The 12,742-nt window shown below is 35.3% G+C and overlaps 1 protein-coding gene across 1 annotated transcript in view; it reads right to left on the reverse strand.

Annotated features, from left to right (window-relative positions):
* The window catches only part of LRP1B (LDL receptor related protein 1B), a 1,825,183-nt gene that overhangs the window by 109,805 nt on the left and 1,702,636 nt on the right, over positions 1-12,742 (reverse strand). The window contains exons 73-76 of the mRNA XM_046659286.1: positions 7,902-8,027; positions 6,778-6,915; positions 5,110-5,244; positions 1,598-1,717 (exon numbers count right to left, since the gene is read on the reverse strand). Of these exons, the coding sequence (XP_046515242.1) occupies positions 1,598-1,717; positions 5,110-5,244; positions 6,778-6,915; positions 7,902-8,027 (519 nt within the window). The remainder of the gene's footprint in view (positions 1-1,597; positions 1,718-5,109; positions 5,245-6,777; positions 6,916-7,901; positions 8,028-12,742) is intronic.

Here is a 12,742-nt window from a genome sequence, read left to right on the forward strand (position 1 = left end):
GGTTCTATTTGGTTGCAATACATTGTGTTCTAATGCTTTCATTCTCAATATTCAGATGCTATATCTGAGCAGTTAGTTTATGCACCTGAGTGATCATTGCCTAAGGCTAAGAAATGAAGATAAAAGATGAAGAATCTTCTTCTTCCAATATTCGTATATTTTAGATGTTTTTTAAATTCTTATAAAAATATATCAGTATTTATTGCATTAAAGTGCCATAATCTCAATATTATCTAGAATCTTGCTAAGCAGAACTCTCTAGCTTAAAGTTTTGACACCTACAATACAATTCAGATGCCATTTGCAAACTGAGACAGGTAAAACCCTCAAGTGAATCCTAAAAAATATTAATTAAAATATTAATGAAACCATAAAGAAAGACTGAATTACATATATAGCAGCTAAACATTTTTTAAAAATGGTAATACTCAATGAAGTGTAGTTCAGCTCTACAGTCTTAATAGCTCTCACTTAGTGCTTGTTCACTATTTGGCAGGCACTGTGTTAAGCCTTTCACAATTATCACCTCTTCATACGACAACCACTGAAAGTAGGTATTAGTATTCTCATTTTACAGATGAAGAACTGAGGCTTAGAGGCTTTAATAAGTTCCCTGAGGCCACACAGTCAGAAAGGTGCAATGCTGGGATTCAAATACACATACATCTAACTCTGTAGCCCATCCTCAATCCACTACAGCACGTTGATTTCCTCTTGTAATAACTATCTTATTAACATTGTCCAATCATGCCCTGTAACTAACAATATTTGTTATAACATTATTTAGTAAAAACTTATAAGTATTAAAATCCACATTTTAAAAAGCCCAAAATACACTCCTGTCATTTAATTTTTTAAAGTGATATTCCTAAGTGGAGGAGGTCTGAATCTGAAAGCGTGATTTTATTTTTTGCTGGGAAAGATTCCCCCTAAGCCAACATCTGTTGCTAATCTTCCTCTCTTTCTTTTTCCTCCCAAAGCCCCACTACATAGCTATATGTTCCAGTTCCAGGTCCTTCTACTTTTTCTATGTGAGCTGCCACTGCAGCATGGCTACTGACAGACGAGTGGTGTGGTTCCATGCCTGGGAACCGAACCCAGGTTTATGAAGTGGAGGAGTGTGCTAAACTTTAATGACTATGCCATCAGGGCTGGCTCTTGCCTTTATTTTAAAACCTTTTAAATCCTTACTCAAAATTCCATTCTCCCTATAATGCTAGCCTTTAAGCTGTTATTTTTATCACAATGGTATAACAGTTTCTCAAATATACTGCCAGCAAGCCACATGAAAGATACTTTATACTTTGACTATCACACTGGCCTTTACACTTTTACCATCTTCTGACACATTGTTTCAAACGCAAAAGTTATTTTAACAGTAACTATGTATTTGACAGTCATGTCTATAAACTATGCCAGATTAGATTAGTTAAGAATGATAACAAGTCAGTTGGTCAAATTAATCAGTATTAAAGAGATTTATTTTATAGTATCAGGTATGAAGATATTGCTAAAATGCAATATGAAACATTTTGTTTCCTGTGAGATGTTTATAGTGAAATTATAGTAGCATTGGAAATAACAGTTATAACCTTACCTTTTGCTATGCAGGTGTTATTTCTTTCTTGGAAATTCTGGTCACATACACATTTATATGATCCTTCCATATTTATACATTGGTGGGAACATGTGCCAAATACCAAACATTCATTAAGGTCTAGAAAAGAAAAGCTCAAAATATCATAATCATACCCCCAATTAGCACTTCCATTCTTTCCACACTTCAAAAAAGACAAATTTATTTTTCGTCCTTCAACTTCTTATTCCTATTTCTTTCATTGTCTTTTCAAACTCTTAAGTCTGTGATTTACTGCGTCATATTTTCAGGCCATAACAGTTTTTTCACAATAGTTTCACTATAATAATTCATCAATTATTTGTACATTGCTTGTTAATCCACTTAACACATTGAAATATTCATTTCAAGCTTCGCTAGTACTTTCATTCACTCAAACACTTCTTGAAGTTCCCTTTTAAACTCATTTCTGATTACCCGCCTCCGTAACTTCACACATGTCATATGCCATTCCTTTGTCCTATAGAGTCACGCCCTACGTACTATGTAATGATGTTTTGGCCAATGATGGACTGCATATAAGACAGTGGTCTCATAAGATTAGTACTATATAGCCTAGGTGTGTAGCAGGCTATGCCATCTAGGTTTGTGTAAGTACACTCTATGATGTTCATATAAGGATGAAATCACCTAATGACACATTTCTCAGAATGTATCCCCATCGTTAAGCAACACATGAAGATAATGTCTTTACCCACATTTACCTAGAGAATTTCTACTCATTTCTCAAGATCTGCCTTGAAGTGAAGCCTTCTTTGGTCTCCACCAATGCATAGTAGTGACTATCCATCCCATAGTTTGTCCACTGTTTGCTAACTTGGTGTCTCTCTCTTATAGCATTGTTTATACTACATTTCATACATGTGGTCATATATTCATATCCACTACTTGACTGTCAGCCCCTTGAGGGTATAAATTATTAATTTTTTATCACCAACATTTTGCATAACTCCTGGCAAAGAATGAAGATATGGATCCACCTCTAACACACTTCTGGCTTCATAAATATGAAGTTACTATGTAACAACAAGGGCTATGTGAATTAAACCAACCAATGACAATAACAAAAGATCCTTGAATGCCTACATATTAATAAATATATATAAATCATAAGTAATAAATAAATAAATCACAGGCAATATTCTGTGGCTTAGCACACGCCTCTAATTTTAATGGCTGAAGCGGGACTGGGATTGAGTTCAGGCGATTCTGGTGAATTCTCTACTCTGTCTCTGTTTTCCTCCTCTACTGTTGCCTTCAATCACCATAATACTTCTGACCCTTTTATCACTTATATTTGCCCTAATTATGTAATAAATCTGTGAGATAAATCCTTGCCTTGAATTAGGGAATTTAAGGATAAGTACAGCAGTAATAATTATCTTTTGTTTCACACTCAACTGTCTTCCAAAGCCTCAAATGTAGAGATAAGAACTTTCCCTGTGACACTTGTAAATGACAGTGCCAAGACTTAAACTCTGGCTTTCTGATTTTATTGTCTCTACTATGTTACCTTGTCTGAGGCAAACCTGAGCACTCTCATGACAATTGATTTCTGTTTGAGTGAAATGTGAAGAGATACAGAAAACTGTAATTGCTTGTTAATGAATACCATGCCAGGGATAAAGTAAAATACATGTTATCAGAACTTAGCCACCAAAAATTATTACAATAACTATTTTTGTTTGGTGACAGTAACCTTGAACAGGGAGTTATTTGTTAGTATGGCTCCCCTTTGATATTGAATTAAAATAAGCAAAAATCTGCATGATTGAATAAAATCTCAGCTCCCTCACATGGCCCCATATTTGCGAGAGTCACGATTTTCTCCTCATCTCTATAATAATGCCTGCATCAGGAGCTTCTGAAGAGGATGGAGGAATCTCACACATGTCCAAGACCTAAAACAGTGCCTGGTACGCAGCAATTATTAATCCATTTCTACTTCTCTTCTGCTGTTCCCTTTAAGTTTTCTTCCCTTTAGATATCCTAACTGAAGTATTTTGGCTTTAACATCAAATAGTGATTTCTCATGCTGTGTTCCGGCTACATATAGGAAGGGCACAAACAAATTTAAATTCTTTGGGTTAGAAATCAAGGTAACGTCTTTCTCCTTCTCAATACCAAGTCACACTGCTTTTCCTTACTATCAAAATTTCATTTATTAAATAAACATACAAATTTTCCTAGTGTGCAGAAGGTGCTTATTTGTACAACAAAAATACTGGATTCATAGCAATTTAAAATGAGTGTAGCTTGCAGGTTTTATTTACCATGAAATATAATTAAAAATAAAGAAAATCTGAGAGCAAGATTTCTAAATTTAGTAGGTATACACAGGAAAGAGAGCCCACTATTCACAAATAACTACTAGAAAATTAATGCTATTTGAAATTAAAATCTTAAAGAAATTGTGTGTGTTTATATGCAATTGATAGAAAGTCTCTGAGAAAGAAGAAATAGTTTAGTCTTGAGAAATAATTTGCTTTTTTATTAAAAAAGAGAAACCTTAGGTTGTCAGTTTTCAGCATTCCATCTTAATGGAGAAATTAAAAGTCATGAATAATCCAAACAAGCATATAACTCAAAATGTACATAAATACAACGTGGTTACACTTCTTCCCCTTGTGGGTGAGTATAATTAATTTATTTCAATATTTCCATTTTGATTGACACTATGTAAAATCACTTTTCTTTACCCAAGAATAATATATAAGATATAGTAGAAAGGAAGCTGGTAAGTGAAAGTATTTTACAACTAGAATTTATCCTGGATAAGCCAATTTAGACAATTTAGGTTTGGCTCTAACCACAAGAATATCAATCTTAGTGGAGAAACTGGCAGAAAGTGCATATAGGTCTGTATTTCATGGCTCTATAATTAAAGACCTGATGTAAATTATATTTGCGTATAACTTACTATAAGATTCTGGCTATCCTACATGCTCAATTTTTAAATGATCTCAAGTAAGTTGACAGAGATTTATTTATATTCCATCTTTGAATTTTAGAAGACACTCTTGATCATATAAAGCACTGTTTGAGACATGGTGTTAGGACAAAAGCCCACAATTCTCTAAAAGTAAATTATCTATTGCAGTATTGCAAATGCCACAACTCAAGAGAAGTGGGTCATCGCAAACATAGTTTTTCATGAAGTGCCTCTAGTTCTCCAATAGTTCCTGAACCAGCAATTTTGCTATTTGCATTTCAAAACAGAATTGTAACAATACAATTGGAACTCCTGCAGGTCTGAATCTGCTATAGAAAAGACTTTGTAGAGGCAGCATTAGCTTAGCAATACAAACAGGCTTTTGACCCCAGGGACTTTCACTCTCATAAGTAAAAGGTACCCCATAGATACACGGCGTTTTGATGAAAATCAATCTCCTGTCATCTCACAGTTTAGCAGCCTTGGGAGTCTTTTATAACCTAAAGATTTAAGAGCAAGCTGTTGAGGAAATGTACTGTACCTTCACATTGTCTGTTTTTCATGTTTCTCTGAAATCCAGGCTTACAGCGACAGAAAACAGATGTTTTTATTTGATTACAATATGCATCATCTCCACATGGATTCACATTATCTTCACAGGTATATTCAGCAGGAGCTAGGATTTAAAAATATCATCAAAACTAATATAATTCTAATTCCTGAAGGGGAAGTTCATTTTTTTCTTAATTTGAAATTATGTTTATTATTCCGTAAATAACTCTTTTTGAATTCATACGATTATGGTCTTCTCTTCATATAAGCCGTCATTTCTTATAATGGTTTAGAAGCAGATAAAAACTGAACTCATTTACACTGAATATAGTTTAGATCCAGCTGCCCACAGCTGATATTTACAGCTGTTATGGAGTTACACCATGTTCTAAAAGGAAGTCAAGAGTCAATGGTTCTAACGACAGGCTATCTTTACAATGATAGGAAGTATGAGTACTACATCCTTCTCTAAGAACCAAAACATTTCCTAGAAGCTACACAGAGATGTGGGCATTTATTGCTAACCTAAACTTAGTATTCAGGAACTCAATCAAGGGTACTACCATGTTATCAAGCAAATATGCTGAATCATCAGTTCTCAAACTTTTTTAGGCTGGATATACATGGGAGAAGCAACATTCAAGTGTGTAACATGCCCCAATGGTCATGGGCTGCAACACAAGTTAGGGCAGACGATGTGATATTTGTAATTTCCAGCATAGTAGCTGCAATTTCATCGCTTTATCTCATTTAGCAAAACATTTTAGAATGCAAATAAATGAGAGGGATATTGTTAAAGAGGTAACATTGAATTAATTCTATTTTACTTAAACAAATCAAATTATTCAGAAATAAGAGAACTTTAATGATCAGAATTGTAACCATTATTAGTTCTCACTGACTCTTGAATATTTTATAATTAACTAAAATACGGCAGTGGAACTATACCATGGTTAAGACATATGGGGCCATATCCTGGTGAGTATTTCTCCATTATCCAGTGAGGAACAACTTAGATGAATAAATGAGAAAAAACAAAAGACCTAAAAGAAGGAATTATTTTGTGACTTTTATAAGTAATCTGAATGTAGGGTCATAAGTTTAATTACTTTTCTTAATGTGGAAAATCACATATCAAGCATTAAACACAAAATTATTAACAATTAAGGTCTAATAATGCAAGTATCAAAGCACTCTTCATGAATAAAATAATGATGTCTTCTTTAAGAATAACTCAGCAATAGATTAAAATTTTACAACACTGAATAAATTATTGACATTTACCATCTTTCAACCAAATATCACTGTTTGTAAAATTCAAAGAATGCTAAATTTATATTTTATAAAATAAAATATTAAGGGATATAGGTTTCTTTGTTGACATCAAAGTTGGTACTTGGACACTGAGTTTTCAGCTTCAGCTAACAAGAGTAGCTGAATGGTACTCATTGCAAAATCACCCTTTCCTACCTCACACTTCCTGATAGTAATTTAAGTGATGTTCTGAAGTTGCTTTGGCAAAGGCTTAAAAACAAGGTATTACTTAAGCACATTTTGAAAAGTAATCGTTTCTCACAGCAGTAAAGAAAATTTGTCACGTGGAAGCAGAAACTGGACTATGTGTCGCTGCACCTTGTTTAACAGGAAATAAACTCACTTATTCTGCAGCCTTGTTCATCTGAACCATCTCCACAGTCATCAAGTTGATCACACTGCAGGTCCATGGGGATACATTTTCTATTACTGCAAGCAAACTCATCTTTTTTACAAGGTCTTGCTTTATATGGAAGCTTACCTATAGAGTCATTAAAAAATACTTAGTGCTTCACAGAATCAAAACAAAGTTATTGAACTGGTTCAAGATTTTACTAAATGCTATTAAAAGCATGGGTCCACAATCCTTTACTTGACGCTCTTGGGGACAAATTAAAAAAGTTCTTAAATTTTGGATTTTTAGAAAAATAACAATATATTTATCCTATAATAAACAACACCGTATTTCCAGAGAAAAATGTTTGAATATTCCCTCTAAGTGGGATTTTTTAAAAAACAATGTAGGGGCCAGTCTGGTGGTGTAGTGGTTAAAGTTCATATGCTCTGCTTCAGCAGCCTGGGATTCACAGTTTTGGGTCCTGGGCATGGACCTAGCACTGCTCATCAAGCCACGTTGTGGCAGCATTCCTCATAAAGTAGAGGAAGATTGGCACAGATGTTAGCTCAGCAACAATCTTCCTCAAGCAAAAAGAGGAAGATTAGCAACAGATGCTATCTCAGGGCCAATCTTACACACACACACACAAAAGAAAAGTAATACAAACTGCCTCGGGTCAGTTCAAGTCAGGGTTTGTCACCAAATGATTTTGCCACATACTTTAGTAAATCCTTCAATTTTAAGAGTTTTGTTAATTTCGGAATTGTAAAAAAGGGATTGGGTACCCATATGTATAATCTATATAAGTCCTCTCCCTTCCAGGAGCTATTTAACAGAGAACATTTTTAAACCACTATGTTGTTTCTCTCATGCAGTATTTTCTAGAATAAAGTGCCTATAATCAACAGAGATTTACAGACTAGTAGAGATTCTGGATAAAGCTGCACAGCTCTATTATGCAAATGAAATGTTAGCGGATTATTTTCGTACCCTGTCAGAAGATCAAGTGCCTGAAAAAAATACCCTCAGACTTGTCACATGGACAATATATTTTTTTAGTTTTTGAGCTCTAAAATCATATTGTCTTGTAGCTGTCACTGAATCAGTGATTTCATATTAAATGGATTTACCACCACAGTGATCTTCATCTGAGTTGTCCCCACAGTCATCAATCCCATTGCACATTTGCTCAGGCTGCAGGCATATTCTGTTATTTCTGCATCTGTGAGGTCTTGTGGGTGGGCAAAGAAATTTGACTGAAAAAAAAGAAAAACCAAAGCAGCTCCTTTGAGTACACTGACATATGAAGAAACGATCCTTTTTTGTCTTCCTTTTTCTTTCTTTCTTTTCAAATCCATAATCTGGGTTTTCTGAATATCTTTTTCTGTGGAAATTGCCTAGATTTAGATACTAGAAAAATGTGTGATAATAGAATCTATGATTCTAGTTATTTATACTAACTGCAGAAAACAGTGTATTGTTGAAATGTTGAATGAAGTAAGAAAAAGAGCTAAACTTCATGGTCTCCTTTCCAGATGCCTTATTTTAGCTGACTTTACCTGGTGTGCCGAATTAATTTATGCCTGTGTTTTATACAACATGACAGGACACTTAGCTACCTGAAAGAGCAATTTCACACAGAATAGAGCTTGAGCAAGCATATGTTGCAGGCCCCAAATTGAAAATAATTCATCCAGTGAAAAAAAAGTCCCCCAAATACTATAGCTATATTTCTTATTCTCTGTCTTTGTAAACAAATGTGTAGATACATATCTAAGGCAAATAAGGTCATCTGAGCTATTCGTTTTTAATGTTTGTGTATGTCTATGTGTATGTATGTGAGATTTAAAGAGACAACAATGAAAACCAGGGAATTTTACAGTTGTGCTTTCCATCACCATCGAATCTGAAGACGTCCACTGCTAAAGTAGCAAACATCTCCAATGATTCTTCATGCTCACATGTGGAAAACTCCAAGGGGCTGGTATTGGTCTCTGATGTTCTCACTCTTGAATTCTCTGCTTAGAGATTCTCATGGACTTACTTGACACTATATCTTGTTTCAATTTGCTAATTCTATCATCTCACAATTAATTATAGGACAACATCTCAGGAATTTCAAATTCAACAAATTCTAAGCTCAATTCTTTACCATTTTCCCCATGAATCCCTTCTCAAACATAAGCTTTGTCTTATCTCCATAGTTCAGGGAGGGGCACATCATAGCCACAAGTCTGGAATTCTTCTAAATGCATCCCTATCATTGACCTTCAACTGTTATTAGTCAGGTCCAGTTGATATCATCCCCAAACTTGCGCTCTTGTCTCCATACATACCAGTTACAATCACAATAGCTCAGGTCTTCATTATCTTTTACAGAGATGAATGCTATAGAATCCTAAATCTCTCAGTTTCATTGCCCAACCTAAGATCCTCCAAAGCCACAAGAACAATCCACCTAAGACATTAATCTGACCATCTCTTCTGTAGTTATCCACCATTTTCAGAATAAAATTCAAGATACCTTACATGGCATAATAGACATCATTACCTTGTCCATGCCACTCCTACCGACTCATCCCTTGTCACTCTCAATATTCTAGCAATACCACTTTACTACCTCCTTAAATCTGCCAGATTCCTTCTGGCCTGAACTCCTTGTTTTAATTGAAATCTGGTTCTCACTCCAAGCACAGTTCCTCCCCTTTAGATCTTTTAGGAACGTCTGTTAAATTGCTCAAACCTCATGTTATCTCATGTCTGAAGAGATCTTAGTTTCCTATTACAGCTCCCAGAACTTCAGGACCAAATCTTCACATTCTATGTTTTTAAATAAACTAAAACCAAAAATGCTATTTTGAGGGCCAGGCATTTGATTATACCTCTTCCTTATTGCTATTTTCTCATCAACTTTGTAAACATTACCGCCTCACCAATTCACTAAAGACTGCAGCACCTTCCCTCATAGCTATTTCTCTCCAAATTCATTCCAGCATCCTAGATGGCTTCAACATCCACTTGAGCAAACCAAACAATAACCACACCTCTTAGCTCCTTGAGTTTCTCAGACCCAATGTCCTTTTACACTAATTCACCTCCACCACCCACTCTACTGGAAGGTTGTGAACATTGGTAAATTTCAACAAAATTTTCTTCTTCATTCAGCTAATGACACTTCCTGTTGCTTGCAGATAAGAACACTAGCTGATACACATGGGTGCATCTGGATTTGCTATTTCCTATGATTGCTTCATTTACAAAGCCACTAATTTGAATGCTCTAAATTCTGACCACAATCTCCTACTTTTCCAACTTTTTAATTCAACCAATCTGAATAAGACCTTTCTTTAGCTTTAGCTAAAAGTTTAGCCCATTGATAGGTCTATTTTTTTCCTATTCACCAACAACTTTTTGTGCTTACTTCTCTCTCTGTTGACATTAGATTCCATGTTTCATCTTTTAATTTACTCATTCAATAAATATTTATTGGTAACCTATTATATATTGGACACCGTTCTAAGCACTCTTTTAGAAATTCACTTTCACCAAATAATTTGGATTCTCTGGCCCTTTTCTCTTTTCTTCTTACTTATTTAGCAAAACCCCAAACCTAGATGAACAAAACCATCTGCTATTCCAATGTCTGCATCCGGAAAGCCCATGAATGTTGCACATGATCATACCGCAAGTCCAACTCATACCAGAAATATGAATATTTATCAATGCCAGATGGGGCCTGAACACTATTTGGAAATTCTATATATAGAGAGAGATCTAGCCACTATCACTTTCTTACCCTTTGTAATAATGATTAAAATCTGCATTTTTTTCAAACATCCCTACAACACCAACCTTCTACATTCTGTATATGACCATGTTTTCTATTGCACACATAAAAAAGTAAAAATAGGGGCTGGCACAGTAGCGTAGTGGTTAAGTTCATGCACTCCGCTTCAGCGGCCGGGGGTTCCTGGGTTTGGATCCCGGCTGTAGACCTAGAACCACACGTCAAGTCATGCTGTGGCAGCATCCCACATAAAATAGATGAAGATTGGCATAAATGTTGCCTCAGTGACAGTCTTTCTCAAGCAAAAAGAGGAAGACTGGAAACAGATTTTAGCTCAGAACCAATCTTCCTCATACACACAAAAAAGTAAAAATAAAAAGACTGGAATTTTATTAAATAATTGCACATCCATCTGCATCTACATATAGTCTATCGACTCATTTCAATATATTTCAATAACAGAGAAAGGGTCACCACCCTTATCTAAAACTAATTTCTTCACCTGCTTTGAAACTCATTTTCCCCTTGCCTCTTCAGGAACCATTCCATCTTTCTAGGAACATTGTATTACCTTGGTATTTCTTTTGCCATACTTTTTTCCCCCCTAATTCTTTTGTGGTCACTCGTTTGAGTCTCTTCTGGTTACTTATATTTATTTAGTGTTTAGTGTCCCTCAATATTCTATTTTAATCCTCTTCTTGTCTTATGCTCTACTCCCGCCCAGCCTAAATCTTACAAGTTCTGTAATATTTATTACTGTATTTTATGTTGACTTTCAAATTTATAACTCTAGACCAACTCTTTAAGCTCTGGAATCAAACCAATCTAACGCTTACTTGAAATCTCTATTTGAATGTCTCCTCAAACGCAACTCAAACCAGGCTTCTAATCTTTACCTGCAAAATTGTTCTTCTTCCTACGTTCCTCATCTGTTCAAATGTGCAAGCAAAAACATCCTATAAATTATACTTGGCAACTTCTTTTCTTTCACCCACTACATCCAGTCCATTATTTAATCCAATTTATTTTGCCTTTTAAATCACCTTCAAATCTGTATATACTTTGCCATCATGTACTGTCATTATCTTAATCCAAGCTAACAGCATAGCTTGCCTGGAACACTGCAACTGTCTTAACTAGCCTTGCCTTCTATATCCAATATTCGTAATATGTAAATATGACCATGTGCCTCCTCTGCTTAAAACCCTTTAGTATATTTAATTGCTGTCAGTCTAAATTTTAAAATCCCTACTAAGACTCACAAGGTTCCAGATATCTCTCCTGACTCCTCGGTTTCATCCTAAACCAATAGCTAACTTGCTCTACTCTCCAGGCACGTGGATCTTTCAGTTCCTCCAGAAAGCTATGGTTTGCTCTGCCTCAGGGCTTTTCTACATCAACTCCTTTGCCTAAAATGTTGCAGCGTCCACCTCCACCATTCCTTTCACCTACCACCTACATGGCAGCTATATATTTCTCAAGCCTCAACTCAAATGTTATTTCCCATAACCCAAGATTAAATAAAATCTACTTTTCTATACTTTTATAACTTACTATATTTTTTATTCAGTGCATGTACCATAGTTTGTGACTATATATTTTCGTGATCATTCGTATCACTCTTCCACTCTTCTACTAGATTCTCAGCTCTGTGAAGTCAGGGTCCATGTTTGTTTCTCTCAGCATCATATTCCCCAAAATAATCATGGTCTCTAGTTTAATAAATATTTATTAATTTAGTGAATGATCTTTTTCTCATGTCATTCACTACGTCTATGGTGCCTTTTAGTCTAGATCTTTCAAAATTGTAGCTTTCTGAATTCCCTGTTAGGCAGATTTCATCTTATTCCCCTCTCTCTTGTCTGTACCTTTTACTTAATTCTAGCATTGCCTGAAATACCGTGGATGGAAATTACTATTTGTCCAAGCAGAATAAGATCTCCTTGTCAAAGAGAACCATGTGCTGTTCATTTTTTTTAATCCCATAGTCTTCTGGCACATAATAGCTTGACTCAATATTGATTCTGATGACTGACGGGAATGCAGAAACATTCAGATAATCAAACTGGATGTATTTTACAAGTTTTCCAGTGGCTGTGTGGCGTGTCACCGAGAATCACTTCCTCGCTCTGTAAGTGGTCCTGGGGAGTGTCTCCGGAGCTCCCTATGGTTAATTAGTTACCA

This window comes from Equus quagga, chromosome 4 (assembly GCF_021613505.1).
Source record: "Equus quagga isolate Etosha38 chromosome 4, UCLA_HA_Equagga_1.0, whole genome shotgun sequence".
NCBI classification, from domain to species: domain Eukaryota; kingdom Metazoa; phylum Chordata; class Mammalia; order Perissodactyla; family Equidae; genus Equus; species Equus quagga.